Source organism: Pithys albifrons, chromosome 2 (assembly GCF_047495875.1).
Source record: "Pithys albifrons albifrons isolate INPA30051 chromosome 2, PitAlb_v1, whole genome shotgun sequence".
Classification (NCBI taxonomy): Eukaryota; Metazoa; Chordata; class Aves; order Passeriformes; family Thamnophilidae; genus Pithys; species Pithys albifrons.
Genome location: NC_092459.1, coordinates 74,961,711 through 74,977,439, shown reverse-complemented (window position 1 = coordinate 74,977,439; position 15,729 = coordinate 74,961,711). Strand labels below are relative to the sequence as shown.

The following is a 15,729-nucleotide window of genomic DNA, read 5'->3' as shown; positions in this document are numbered from 1 at the left end:
TACAATCCCAGCTCCCTCAGCTGCTCCTCACTGGGCTTCTGCTCCAAACCCTTCATCTGCTCTGTTGTCCTTCTCTGGACATGCTCCAGCACCTCAACGTCTTTTTTGTTATGAGGGGCCCGAAACCGGACACAGCACTCACGGTGTGGCAACACCAGTGCCGAGTACAGGGGGACAATCACTGCCCTGGCCCTCTGGCCACCCTATTGCTGACACAGGCCAGGATGCCATTGGCCTCTTGGCCACCTGGGCACACGCTGGCTCATGTGCAGCTGCTGTCGACCACCACCCCCAGGTCCTTTTCCACCAGGCAGCTTTTAAGCCACCATTCCCCCAGCCTGTAGCATTGCACGGGGTTGTTGTGACACAAGTGCAGGACCCTACACACGTTGCAGAGCACTTCTTTCTTGTCTTTAGGTCTCATACAGATCCTTTGTGTATATTATTGATATTTCCCTTAGTATTTGAGAGTTAAATATGTATCTCTAAATGCTTAAACACATATATACACAAATAAAACAGTCCTGAAAAATCTCTTCCTCCCTTTCATAAATTCATACAATCTTTTTCAGTCCTTTCCTTGCATAGTGTCTCTCAATCATTTTAAAGAAACAGTACACATTTCCTCACAGGATATATAAGGTATACACTGCAAAGTGGGGCAAAGGAGCAGGAATTCTATATTCCAAATAGTAAACTTTAAAAATATCAACAAAGCAGAACACTCCAACATAACAAATGAGGAGCTCTGCATTAAAAAAAGACTTCATTATTTCAGTATCTCTTTGTTTGCTTGTTTAATCATCCCCTGGGACAATCTGTACTGTTAAGAAACGTGTAGAAAACAGTCATCAGTTTTTGTTGTTGTTCAATTAGTGCTATACTCAGTGTTTGAGCTCATGCAAGTGTCCTTTGGGGAAACATCCTGCGTGCCATTAGCACTATTCTTAATGAGGGAAAGCATGAAACTCCTTTAGTGCTCTGCCAGAATTGTTTTATCTTCAAGTCAAAAGAACAACTGCTTGGAGTAACCCCAAAAAAAGCATTTAACAATTACAAGTGGCAAACAATATTCCCAAGCATTATACTCATAGCACTCTTCTATTTATAGGCTAACAGTTATTATACTGAATAAAATATGTATTAGGCAGGTTTATTAGGCAGACAGTCATGATTCCCCAGTTAAGGCTGCTACAGTGGTTTCCACTGTAAGCCACGTTTTGAACCCTTTTACTCTTTCTGTGAGAAGTAGGGTGGGGAACAGGAGGATGTTTCATGTTTGGTTTCAAGACAAAGGAGAATATTTTTAGGAAGTTTGAGGTTAATTAGACATGCTGCTTTTGAGATATGGGACATAGGCATTTCTTTATTCTTTTTTGAAGAAAAAAGAAGCTTAATGGCAATGTTTTAGTTCTTAAAAAGCTTTTTAACTAGTTCTCAAAAATGTCTTTAAAATACAAAATCAGAATTGAAAACTTGGGGTTAAAGCAAGGTCCAGACTTACAGTTCTAGGAAATATATAACAACAAAAGATCTAACACTTTTCTTAGCTACATTTATTTTCAAAAAGGCATGCAAGCTTTTTTCACTGAAAAAAGCACAAAGCAACAATTGAAGAACACTAGACATAAAACCAAAACTAAAAGCAACATTCCTAACTCCTATCACTGTTTCCCTCCCAACTACCGTTCTTCATAAACAGTGGTAGACAGGGGGAATAAAGCATTCCCTTTCACAGTTGTTTTTCATCTAACTGTCCCCTCATTCTTCATGTTTCTAGGTTTTCTATCTCAGCTTCATAATCGAGATGTCAAGGATCTTCCAACTCTGACATCTTGATCTCCAGCACAATCAGGATCTACAAGTCTTTAATGCTGCATATTCCTTTTTTTGCCATCCCAATGACTAACTGGAGAGCAGAGAGTTTACTGAATAAGGTAAGTGTAAAAGTCTGGCTAAAAGGTTGCATTTCATACTTGTTATACACCCAGGCTCATTTACACAGTGCCTAAAAGCATTCCCTGTCTTCTCAGTGACACATGCCTATATTGTAATGCATGACCTTACAAAACATGGGCACCAGCTGGCATGAACTTCCCTCACAGAGGAGCATATGTAGAGAAGCTAGAATTTAACTAGATGACCTACAGAAATACAATGAATGCAACTTATTTCAGGCACAAATACCCAATTACAGAAATAACAGGGAGATCTCAGGGCCAAGCAGTATTATACAACTGATGAGGGTCCACAGACTTGCCATTTATGTAACCTGAAGAGAGAAAAAAAGTAGTACAGGCATTTCTGATTCTAAACCCAGAAATGCAATGGAGGCTGTGTATTTCTATCTTTTATTTCTGTCCAAAAAACCCGCAAAGTTCAGGCATTTGAGAGACTGCACACCTGATTGCTGGAAAGATGGACAGTAGAATCTACTTCTTCCCCTTACTATTTAGTGCACTTGTCTTCCTTTCTTTTTACCTAGAAAGGTCAACAAGATTCATTCTCTTTTCTTAATACTCTAGTCAGAAAATTCTTTAATTCTATGACAATCTCACTCAGAGTCACATGTAAGCATTAGGGATATGCTACTGGATATGTAACTGTGCAGTTCCAGATGTCACAATTTAAGAAGGATGTGAAGGCCCCTGAAGGAAACAAGGGAAGGGCAACAAAGCTGGTGAAAATGTTGGAAGGAATGTCCTATGAGGAGCAGTTAAAGAACTTGGGCTTGTCCAGCTTGGAGAATACAAGGCTGAGGGGCGACCTCATTGCTCTCTACAGCTCCCTGAGGAGGGAAAGCAGAGATAGTAGTGGTGATCTCTCCCTGGTAGCCAGAAACAGGACAAGTGGGAATGGCTCAAAGCTGCATCTGTCAGGGGCATTTCTTTATCACAAGGATGGTCAAACTCAGGAACAGGCTTTCTAGACAGGTGGTCGATGCTCCAAGTCTGTCAGTGTTTAAAAGAGATTGTTTAGACAATGCCCTTTAACTTTTGGTCAGCCATGAAGTGGTCAGGCAGCTGGACTGGATGATCACTGTAGGTCCCTTCCATCTGAATTTGCCTATTCTATTCTATTCTATTCTATTCTATTCTATTCTATTCTATTCTATTCTATTCTATTCTATTCTAAGTTTTGCCATTGTGGAGGCATTGAGTCATCATACACATGCAGCAGGCCTCTAACTTCCTCTGCTAACCACTTCTACTACTAACCTCTCCTACAGTAATTCATCCTGCTCTACAATGGACAAATAGATCTTAGTCATTTAAGAGGCTGAGATTTACAACATCAGAAAAAAGTTTTCAAAATTCTGAACTGTTTTGATAGCATATTTTCAGTTGTTTTCTAAAGGGTTTATTCAGGTTCATTCAGGGATTAACAAGTCATGCAAGTAAGAAACAGATTATGCAGGAGAATCAGTGTAGCTGACTTTCTGTGAGTATTTATGAAACTCAAAAAAAACCCTGAATAAAATTTCTTTTTTAGCAGTTTCTGTATTTTCGAGTTGCTATGGCTAGCTAAAGTTTACATATCTGTCATATGAAAAAGAAATCTAACTTTTGAGGTTTGAAAATACGTATTTTTTAAGGAGAAAAACAGGAATTGTTTTTACTCAGAGGAGACAAGTTGGAAGTAGAAAACTAGAATCAGGTTTGTTCACTTGTTTTTATAAGAACAAGGGTACGTGCAGGTGTTATCATGCAGTAAGTTTCCATATGTCTGCTATGTAGGTGTACTCTATTATATCTGAGATGAATGCAAGCTAATTCCAGGCAAGCTGCTCCTCAGTAAAACTAGAAGTAGATAAACCTCTTTGAATTTCCTACACAGACACATATAAAAAAATAGAGACAGTACAGGTGAAGTAGATGATGCAAGGTACTGATTGCCCTGTAAGAATCTTGCTCACAAGGCATAGCTGGCGGCTTGCACCACGCAGTCTCACACAGATTCCTGAGGCAGCAGTCCTCAAACACTGCTGTTCTATAGACAGCATTATATGACTTATACAGGACTACAAACTTCAGGGGTTATTCAGAAAAGGTTAACAAATCTCAATCAAACTTTTGGAAACTTTTGTTCATACAATTGAATGCAAGGAATCTCAGCTTTTATAAGCAGTACTTAAAATGAAAATCAAAACACATTTTCAGCATGTCAAGATACTAATAATACACTTGGACTAGTATTGTTCACCATTTGAGATCATCTGTAGTGTCAGTGTTTTGAATTATCTCTTTCTTTTAACTGTGTCATTACAATACTTAGCCATAAATATCACTAAGACATGTATAGATTAAGTGGCTCTTTAAGAAAAACTACTTGTATTTGATTTGAACAATTCAATGCATCACAGGTAAGAGGTGTGTGGAATTAATGAGAGCCATTGAACACTATCAGGGCAGGCTCTTTCTGGTTCCAAATTGCTAAACTGAGCTTTCACTCAAGAGCTGTATCACTCTTAACAAACTTAGGTTTGTGTACGACATGAGTACAAGTTAATCTGTGCACTGTTTGTCTTGTAAATTATATACATGTATTTGCTTCTGGTTTACTAAATTAATCTTATGGACATTTTTAAACAATTAAATAATTCAGGGCAAATCTTCAGCTCCTCTGTGCTGAAGAAGTCTTGCCTAAACAAGGAAAAACATACACAATTCCAAATACATTAAAACCAAGATCGATAAACATAAGACACTTTTATGCCATGACCAAGACGTCAAAGCAGTTACATGTTTCACTCCTATGCTGCCACAAACAAGGCATACGAATTTTAGTAAGATTCAAATTGTCAGCAAAGACTGGGCCAAGAATTTGACAGAACTTGTAACGAAAGCACTGTGACTTAGTATCTCAAGAATGTTGGTAAAGGCTGCTGTTTACAGAGTGGGGCAGAAAAGCATGTCAATGAAACATATAAGCTGATTTAATGCTTGTAACAGAGAGGCAGAAGCACATTCTGAGTCTTTAGAAGAAAGAAAGCGCTAATTTAAGGATTTTAATTTGTGAACTTTATCAACTCAAAATGGATAATTTCACAAGATAGTCTCTCCCACTCTCTTCCCAGAAACTACAACCCTTCAGGTAGGGTAAATGAGTGTGTCACACACACACCCCTCAGTCACAGAAGACCAGCCACTACATTTGTTAGAACTACTTCCAGCTGCAGTTTAGGTCAGGGTCCAATTTCTTTCACGAGTAGTCTTCCACTTAAATCTTCCCCTAAACTGCACTGAAAAGACTGTAGGACAATAGTCTCTCTAATACCAGAGTTAACTTTGCTAGTAACAAAGACTAACTCGAGTCTTGATTTATAATCACAGAAATTTAACAAATTCACATCTGCAGCATGAAGGGGAAATATTGCTACATAAAGAGAATCTGAGTTGAGTTCAATATAGCACACTTTCCCTATTTTAAAATAATTTACCTGGAGATATAGCTCTGTGGAACTGATACATGTCTTCTCCAATAAGTTCTTGTGCAACCTGCCTGATCTTCCGTCGGACAGCATCAAGCTTGACTTCAGATTCATTTAGTATTTCCTCCCCATTGGGAGCACTGCAATCATAAAACAGAAACTGAAAGAGCAGTTTTCAGAACACGTGCAAACAGTTAAAAAATATTACATGTTTTCTTTTACTAATCAATACATTTTAATGGCTTCAAGAAAAAGCAAAGCTGATACTGGAATTATAAACAGTTTAAGTTTCATTGATAGCTATTCAAATTCTGTAGATTTTTACTAGGAACATAATCAAACAGCCAGAGTTCTGGTAGCATGATGTTTATTCCAGACTAGAATTTACTTATTGCTTAAGTAAGAAACAGGAGACATCTATGCAAAGGATTCAAAAAATATTCCAGAAAACGAGCATATTCACAGAAGTACTTCAACCTCAAAAAAAAATATTTTGCAATACTTGACAGCATTGCAAAATATGATACATTATGTACTTCTATGTGTGATTTTTTTATTCCAGGAAGTAGTTATGGACTATGCTGTTCAGGAACAGCTGAAATACCTGATTCATAACCACAATACATACTTGGCATTCACAGTTTAGTTTATTTAATTTTCCTTTAAATTTCCCCTCTCCGCCCCCAAATAATCCATATGGTATACCAGTTTACAGTCTATTTAAGGAACTGCTGATAGACTGGTCTTGAGAAAACATTTAAAAGCAAACAGTAAAGTTTGCTGAGATTAAAGCCACAATAACTGTGAAAAGCAAAAGAGAAGGAAATACAAAATACAGCACAGAAATCTTCCACTCTGACAAAACCAGGAATGTCCTACAAAATAGGAATCTAAAATTCAGAGTAACAAGTTTTTTGTTGTCGTTGTTTCCTCCACAAGTTCCCAGCTACCCAGTCCCTGCAGTGGGAGTAGCTATTTACAGTTAAGGCTGTAGTGATTACTGGAATTATCACAATACCTCTTTGCAGAAGAAAACCAAGTTAAAACGAGTGCAACTTTGTAATCTCTATTTATAACTGTTACTACTATGGTAACTACAAATAGCTACTACTTCAGCATAAATGCATTGATAGGTAACAAAAAATAAATTAAATTACAAAAAAAAAGGAACAGGGAGAGCTCTTATAACATGGAAGACCACTGTTTGTCATATATGGCAAACATTTTATACAAAAGGCTATGCAAAGCTTCAAATTTTCCTGTTGTGCTTCTAGTTTTGTCCGTGGCTTCCAAAGATTCCTTCAAGGCTCATGAGAACACAAAACACAGGGCAGCTCAAAACTTCACATAAAAGCCTATCCAGTTGCAGGATTTACATAAACAGACTCCAGGTCACGTCCTCTTTGCATTGACAACCTTGAGTGCAGCTGCAACGACCGAAATGGTGACTTAACTGCCCAGGCAACTAACCTGAAGGGAGGGTGCACACTCTTCTCTCACAGGCTGCTGAAAGCTGGAAGGCTCTCATCTGCTGTGCATTCTACTGCTCTGATCTAGTTTAGCACACCAAAACCAACCAAGGAACTTGAACCATCATCTTTTAATTCTCTAACTGGAGAGAACATTAATTAGCTGACCTCCACCCTAAGGATGTTTATGGGAGGTTAATTAAATTCCTCTCAACAGAACATTGCAGTTGTTAACCACAAACACAGACAACATGGCAAGGCAGCTTTTGTGTTTCCACGAACATTTTCATGCTCAATGAGACTCACCTGGCAAACCTGTGGAGCAGAAATATCGTTCTTTTGCTTTCGATAGTTATATCACGACTGAGCTTCACGAGCCGTTCATATTTATCGTGCCTGCTGTCAAGCTCCAGCTGGAATGCTGCAGAGTCAATCGTGACAGCAACAAGCAGAGTTACCACAAGAAGACAGTACAGGGAAAGAGCAAAGTGCCTGTGCTGCAGTAACTGCTTAGGAGCTTCGGCCCCACCAGGCATGTCCCCGAGTGCCTTTCCCCAAGGTGGGCAGTGTGGCTGCCCCTGCACAGGGCACAGCTGCAGAGGCCACACTGCCCACCACCTGCCAGAGCTGCACAATTCATCATTAATACTACCTTTGTTTAATAAGTCAGCTTTAAATAAACATCAACCCTGATGATGATTTAAGGCAGTCTAAACAATTTTAAGCTAAAATACTTGGGGTGGTCTCATGGTGTAATAGAGAGCACCCTGGACTCTGAATCCCAAGGTCCTGTGTTCAAGTCTCAGTGGGGACCGTCCCCTGGCAGTTCAATGCCTCCCTGCCATCCCATCCCGTCACATCTTGGATGCTCAGCAGGGTCAGCCCCGGTTAGTACCGGGTGCTGTGACAGTCCCGAGGACTTCCCTGTCACTGTCCAAGCTCCCTCGGTCATGGCAGATGGACCTCAGGACTTAAACGGTGGGGCCAGTTCTGTGCATGCTGTGCCTCACCTAAAAAATCCACTGTGCAGGCTGGAAGGGCACACCCACGTGGGGAGAGCCCTTCCCAAACCTTCGTTTGCAAAGTCTGGCCATACATACATACAGACTTGGTTTTGTTAGTAAAATCTATTCTACAATATTGCTCTTTGGGAAACTGACTTAAAATTTCATCAAATCCAACAAGATAAATCGAAACCCGAAACCCTACAATCATTTCTAAAGAAGATTCACCAGTCTCTAAAACAAAACAAATGAAAGGCACTGTTCAAAATGCACCATTTAGTTCTAAGAAAGGTTGCATTTCACATTCCAGCTAGACTTGGAAAAAAGTCAAGTATTTTAATATCCCTAAGGATTAGAAGTACTAGAGCAAAGTGAGATCAATTATTTAAAATAAGATCTCTGCCTTGTTGATCTTAATTCTCTATAACTACAATGAAGACAGAGAAGAGAGGATGTGTATCTGGTTATCATAGTCAAATATTATCAATGTTTCACAGATACCATTAACATTTTATAAGCCATTATTCCATTAAATAAATCATTAATAGATAGAAGAAATCTAACACATTTCCTACATAAGTGTCTTGAGGTGTTAAAGTCTCCATGCAAGAAAATGCAGAAAATAAACTAAGAGGTTACAGTTTTAAAGGGTCTGACAAGTGAATATCCTTTAAAAGACATAGCAGTTCACAAGCAAGCAAAGTTTGGATAAAGCTACAAAAATAACTACTTCATCACCTTGATAAAAACTTGGTTCCTCTTACTTTGTTCTGTTCTCCCCAGTCTTATTCTGAAACTCTAAGATAAGTCTCAAATGCTCCTACTGATCTTCTACTTCTTACACATGTTTGTTTGGTGTGTCTCTTCCAAATTCTGAGAGCCAATTCCACCTGTGAACTATCTGATTTTCCCTCAGATCACAGTGACAGGAATTTGAAGAAGGGTGACTGGGACTTCCATATGACATTTCCAATGACCATGTACAAGTGTCATTACCAGGAAATCCACTATTCTGAAGATCTACAATATTAGCAATGCCCCCACTCTCTTCTGGACAGCTGTGGCTTTTAGACTTTTATGTTAGATTTTAAATCTGCTAGGGACTATTATGAAGTGCTTTCTGACTTGCAGTAAAACAGACAAATACAGTAATCTTCAGTCTAAAAGGATGCAAGGAAACCTACTGTACTGTGCTACTGCCTAAAATTGCTAAGAATTAGAACTCGGGGTGTTCTCCAGACTAACACATGAAGCCCAGGCAGCCATTTCCGCCACACATCCCACTAAACTATCACTGAAAGCAAAGAGTTAGACTCTATTGATAATTTTAGTGGTACAGAATCAGACCATTAAAAATGACACTTAATAAATCTTAACCTTACAAACCAAGGTACTATCCACTCTCTGTATCACTAAGCTGTCATATTTAAGATGTATTACCAAAAAAAGGAGTCACTCCTTGGGTTTTGATTAACTAGATCGTTCTGTGGTTCTATGATTATTACAGAAGACAATTTCTCACTACTTTTTTAGAAATTTTTGGTGCCAGTAGATCAATTCAAGCATAACAGAGGTTAAAAATAGCAAAACATGTATAATTATTTAAGACCACACATTAATGGGGCAACCCTGGTTGTGTGTATGGACTGCAGAACAAGATGCTGAAGAGCAGCACTGGGAAAGGGACCTGGGGGTCCTGGTTGATGGCAAGTTGAATGTGAGTCAGCAGTGCCCTGGCAGCCAGGAGGGACAACTGTGTCCTGGGATCATCAGGCACAGCATTGCCAGCTGGTTAAGGGAGGGGATTGTCCCACTCTGCTCTGCTCTGGGGTGGCCTCACCTTGGATATTGTGTGCAGTTTTGGGCACCACAATATAGGAAAGATACTAAGCTGCGAGAGAGTGTTCAAAGAGGGCAACAAAGATGGTGAAGAGCCTTGAGGGGAAACCGTATGAGGAGTGGCTGAGGGCACTTGGTCTGTTCAGCCTGGAGAAGAGGAGACTGAGGGGAGATGTCATTGCAGTTATAACTTCCTTGTGAGGGGAAGAGGAGAGGCCGACACTGATCTCTTCACTCTTGTGACCAGAGACAGGACCTGAGGGAATGGCATGAAGCTGAGTCAGGGGAGGTTCAGGTTACCCAGAGAGGGGTTGGGCACTGGCACAGGCTTCACAGGGAAGTGGTCACAGTACCAAGTCTGACAGAGTTAAGAGGCATTTGGACAACACTCTCAGGCACATGGTGTGACTCTTGGGGTGTTCTGTGCTGTGCCAGGAGTTTGACCCCATGATCCTGATGAGTCCTTTCCAATTCAGTAGATTTCATGGTTCTATGTCTAAGTTGTTTAGATTCAGACAACATCCACAGAAATAATGCAGAACTCTGGTTCACCTTACACAGTTTGCTCAGTTGTAAGCTATCTGGAGCATACTTTTTCCTAATGCTTGTGCCTTACATGGAGACTAAAACCACCTGTATCTCTGTCTGGAACTTATAAACACTAGTTCAATACAAACTGTGGATCTCTGAAAAAGCTGAATAAACTGTGTCCCTTAAATCCTTTCTGAAATTAACCAAAAACTGCTGACTGGATCTCATGGAAAAGGAAGGAAACACGTGTAGGTACAATATTCAACATGAATGACAGTGCAGGTAGGTTGGAGGGAACCTTAAACATCATCTTGTTCCAACCCCCACCACCACGGGCAAGGACACTTTCCACTCAACCAGGTTGCTCAAAGCCCCATCCAACCTGGCCTTGAACACTTCCATAGATGGGGCATTCACAGCTTCTCTGGGCAAAGTTCAGGGGTCACAGTTAATCATCTGCCAAGCTGATTTACACAGGAAAATCTAAATACCTGTTTTAAAAAAAGCAAGGAAACGATTTGACATTGAAATTACCATCTGTAACAGACACACAGCTTACATTTCCCCTTAGCTTCATAAAAAAGGTGGAATGGAGAAAATTTTACACCAAGAGTTTACCTGTTCTCCATATAAAATTTCCTTCCTTTTTCTGTCAAGGCTTCTCATTTCTGAAGCTCAACTTTGCCTTGTTAGGGCTACTTTAACGTGAAATTTAAATTTACTGGAGTTTAAATCTAATTTTGTGAAAAACTGTACAAAACCAATTTTGTGAAAGTGAAGTTTACACTTCCTTATTTAAAGAAACTCAAATATAAGTTGATTTTTAAAAGGCACTCAAACTGAAGGGTCTACCTACAGGTCTGCATTAATTAAACTCTTATTTTTAAAAAATGCAGGTATAAACAAGTTCCAACTCACAAAACAATGCATATTCACATTAAAAGTAAGCTTAACCATCTATGCACCAGAGCCAAGGTCAGCAGCCTCCTCAGTTTTCCAGAGATTCCCATCTCCTTCTCTTGCCCCCGTGGCTCAGATTTTGCATTCCACTCTGCAGATCCTGCAGTCTTCTGCCACCAAAGGGCTCAGTCACCTTTTGCCTGGCTGACCACTTGTGCAGTTTGCTCAGCATCAGGTTCAGCACAAGTAGGGTGGGGAGGGGGAACAGCAGGTGGGATGGAAACGGGAGCAAGTCATGAGTCAGGTGAGCTACGCAAAATCCCACTCTCGGGACTTCCCTGCACAAAAAGCACAACACTAAGCTGAGTATGACTCCAACTAGTTTCAAGCTTCTCCTTCAGTGAGAGATGGTTTATTCCATCATTGTACGGCTGGGCTTCACAAAGATTTGGGCAGGGCTCTCCCCACGTGGGTGTGCCCTTCCAGCCTGCCCAGTGGATTTTTTAGGTGAGGCACAGCGTGCACAGAACTGGCCCCACCGTTTCAGTCCTGAGGTCCATCTGCCACGGCCGAGCGAGCTTGGACAGTGACAGTGAAGTCCTCGGGACCGTCACAGCACCCGGTACTAACCGGGGCTGACCCTGCTGAGTATCCGAGATGTGATGGGATGGGATGGCAGGGAGGCATTGAACTGCCCTATTCCATCATTAAATACTGGTAATTTCCTAACAATTTCTACTCCACGATTTTATAATCTGTTCTTTCAAATGTTTACTTACATTTAAAAGACGTCATCAAAGGTGAAGATGGATTAACATTCTCTTTCTCCTCTCTTCTTTGAGCATGTGGAAAATTGTCATGCTTGCGTTTTCTGAACCCACCCGATCCTATTAATAGAAGATACACACAAAAAATATATTTAAAAATAAAGTAGTTTGCCAAAGCACAAGCAGCACCAGAATGCTGTCTTCACAGCATTCCAAGTTTTACAGGATAGAACAAGGTAACCGGATGAACATTATTATTAACTGATGACAGCTTCATGTTATTATGTTACTTTTTCTACCACACTCCTAGTGAAAATCAGAAAAAATCCTACCAATTTCAATGGATGAGTGTGGCAGAATTCTAAGTCCTTTTGTTTTGTAAGGTGTTCACAACCTTTTATGTTTTCTTTTTGTAAGGGAATGGCTGTATGCAAATCTTTGTGTCAATAAGGGCCTACAGGATTAGACCTTCTTTTTTTCCTTCCTTTTATTCAGCTTGAAAGGAATCAATATACTGCAAGCTTTTATTACTGTAGTTATTGATGTCATGGATCTTCAGTAACCAGAAAAAGAAGCAAGGCACAATTTAAGCAGACTACCACCATTCAGATATGCAGGTCTAACTCCTGCACCAGATCTTCTTAGGTCCATTAACCAGTTTCTTCTCTATTCATGCTGATGTGGCTGTTCCCTTCAATTGGCTTTGGGTGCCTCCTCCTTAGACCCCCTTTTCAAACCCACACCCAAACTCATCTCTTTTGGACTATGTTTTACTGCTTCTTCCTTTTGTCCTTCCTTCACCTTGGACTGATTCATTGTGTCACTCACACATTAACCATTCCTCCCTCTCGCTCCCTCCTCTGGGTGACAACTGGACACTGTCTTCATAACAGAGGCCAAATCTGGCAAACTGGCATACAGATAAACCTTTTTGAATATGCAGAGTTCTTTCAATTTCTTTAAAAGAAGAACAAAAGGAAGCTACTTAAAAGTTACAGAAGAACACTGGATTTTAAAATGTTTCCACTTAATTATTTATTATCCCAAACCAAAACCAGAAGTGGGCATTGCTACTTCCTAAAAGAGGAAACTGAAAGTCATTTTTTCCTTCTCTGTTAGGACATGAGTTCAGGGTTTTGTTTTTCCTGTAGCAGTTAAAAACATCACAAATGCATGCCTTGAAATAGTGCAGAGAATTAAACTGGCTGCAGTATACCAAAAGTTGGGAACATCATGATGACCTATAGGAAAAAAACTGGCCCTCTTGAAGTGGAAGAAGAAGGAAGACAGGGAAACAGAGAGAAGGGGTTTCATTGAATAACCAACAACTTCAATACCAAAGAACCATGGGCTGCAATAACAGTAACTTAACCTTCACTGAAAAAGAAAGAAAAAGGAAAAATTAAGAGGTAGGGTCCTTGCTGCTGCCCCTAACGCCTGGCTGAAGGGAGGGCTGCGTGACTCTCAGTGATGCCAAGCAATAGGACAAGTGGCAGCAGGCAGGAACTGATGCACAGGAAGTTCCACCTGAAAATGAGGAAGAACTTCCTTACTGTGCAGGTGACTGAGCACTGGAACAGATTGTCCACAGAGGTTGTGGAGTCTCCCTCCTTGGAGATACTCAGGAACTGTCTGGACACAATCCTGTGCCATGTGCTCTCGGCTGACCCTGTTTTGTGGAAAGAAGACTCTGTATCCAGTCAGGTTATAGAGAGGTGCATTTATTCCAGGCCCAGGTCCATGGGGGATATTTATTCCAAAAACATGCACACCTGGTCGAGTTAACAACTGGTTCATATGCAAGTAAGTTATATATATTTATTATTGCTTCATGCATAAACAGTATTTTCTCAGAGAAGGCAGGGTTATTATAATGAGTTTCAAGAACTGATTTCCATTTTCTCCACCTCATGCCACTTCTTGTGCCTGCGCTTTCCCTCTTGGTAATTTGGGGCAGGGGTCTTTGGTGGTCTTTGGGGATGAAGTTAGTACTCTTCCTCCCATGAACTTTTTTTACCTTTTGTTCAAAACTGCTTCAAACTGGACTTGTTGGCAACTGTAACTGGTCTAATTGGTGAATTTCTCTACTTATCTTGTTCTTTGAACATATCTTCTGATTTATCTCCGTTTCATAGGGTATCCTGGCTGTTTTAATTAGTCAAAGAGACTCTGGGGCCTCTTTGTATGGCATCTTCAAAGACAGGTCTGTACTTTGTGATTTTTGCTGCATGTTATACAGTGAATTTTACAATAACTACTAAGAAAACTCTACAATAAGTATATCGATTAATAACATTATCAATTAATAAGCATAAGTCCCCCCACTCAACCCTGCCCGAGCAGGGAAAGTTGGAGCAGAGCCCCCACTGTGGTCCCCTCCAGCCTGACCCATTCGATGACTGCTGGGGCTAAACCAACACACACGCTGCAAAGTGAGCTGTGAAATACATCTATTCAATATAAATATATAGACACATACACACTCTACCGAAGGATAGTTACCCCAAGTGTTTTACAGGCCTAACACACTCAGCTTCCCACTACACCAACTGCTTTTCCACCACTGAGGATGCAAATCCCTAAAACCCGTTTCCCGACACACCCCCAGCGGACAGGGCAGGGCACCCATGGAGGCCCGGCCGGGGACGCCCGTGAGGGAGCGGCCTCACCTCAGCGTCAGCTCACGGCACAGCCGAGGGGCATCTCCGTCCCCCCCGAGCCGCGGGGCCTCCCCCCGGTTCCGCCGGCCCAGCTCCTGGTGCCTGTGTCTCTCGGGGGCGAGGAAGGGAGGGCAGGGAAGGGCACCTCACCTTCCTTGCCGCTCATCCCGGCCTCGCCGCCGCGTCCCCCCGGCAACCCGCAGCCGCCGCCAGGGCCCTGCCGCCCCCGCCCTACCGGCGCCGCTGCGGGGCGCTCTGCGGATGCCTGACGGCAAGTCACCACACATGCGGCGGGCGTTGGCCTCCCGACCGCGACGCGTAGACGCGGTGCAGAGCAGTGGCGGCGCGGGCGGTGATTTTGGCGTTGCTTCCCGCGAAACCGGGATAGCGCGGAGGGCGGGCCATACTTCCGAGCAGGCGACCGCGCAGACAGCTAATGTGCGACCCCGCCGTGGGGCCTCGGCGCCCGCGGCACGACGGGACATGTAGTGCCGAGCGGGGCGGCGGCGCTGTGGGAGCGCGGCTGTGGAGCCTCGGGCTCCTTTCGCGCCTCCCGCGCTGGCGGCGGCGTGTCCCGGCCCCGCGGCCTCGGCGTGGCCCTATCCCAGCGCCGGGGCCTCGGCATAGCCCTGTCCCAGCCCCGGGGCCTCGGGTGTCCCGGCCCCTGCCCCGGCCCCGGTGCTTCAGCGGCTCCCTGTCCCTGCCCCGGTCCCGAGGCGCCGGCATCGCTCTGCCCGGACCGCTCAAACCCAGCGCCGCTGCTCGGCCCGGACCCGCACCAAGCCGCTGTCACTCCGCCGTCCCCTCAGCCCCGCTTACCTCCTTCCTGCCCCGGCATAGCAGTACCACGGTGTTTTCACAGAATCGTAATGGTTGGAAAATACCTCTGAGGTCATCGAGCCTGACCTATGACTGAACACCACCTTGTCCACTAGACCATGGCACGAAGTCCGTTCCTAAACACCTTCAAGGACGGTGACTCTTCAGCTCCCTGGGCAGCCCCTTCCAATATGTAATCACTTTCTGTGAAGAAATTTTTCCTACTGTCCAACCTCCCCTGGCACAGCTTAAGACCATGTCCTGTCCTGTCTCCTTACTATCCCTTTCTTCCCTGGCATGTCACGGCCA

General features: G+C 42.6%; 1 protein-coding gene across 2 annotated transcripts in view; it reads right to left on the bottom strand.

Annotated features, from left to right (window-relative positions):
• The window catches only part of TSNAX (translin associated factor X), a 28,463-nt gene extending 13,484 nt beyond the window's left edge, over window positions 1-14,979 (bottom strand). Inside the window, exons 1-4 of one of the 2 annotated variants that reach the window (XM_071547980.1) lie at window positions 14,752-14,979; window positions 11,954-12,061; window positions 7,207-7,321; window positions 5,441-5,571 (exon numbers count right to left, since the gene is read on the bottom strand). In XM_071547980.1, coding sequence (XP_071404081.1) covers window positions 5,441-5,571; window positions 7,207-7,321; window positions 11,954-12,061; window positions 14,752-14,767 — 370 coding nt within the window. In that variant the 5' untranslated portion in view covers window positions 14,768-14,979. Of the gene's footprint in view, window positions 1-5,440; window positions 5,572-7,206; window positions 7,322-11,953; window positions 12,062-14,610; window positions 14,732-14,751 lie in introns of those variants that run through there. The other variant, XM_071547981.1, reaches the window with a different exon arrangement.
• Window positions 14,980-15,729: the final 750 nt, after the last annotated feature.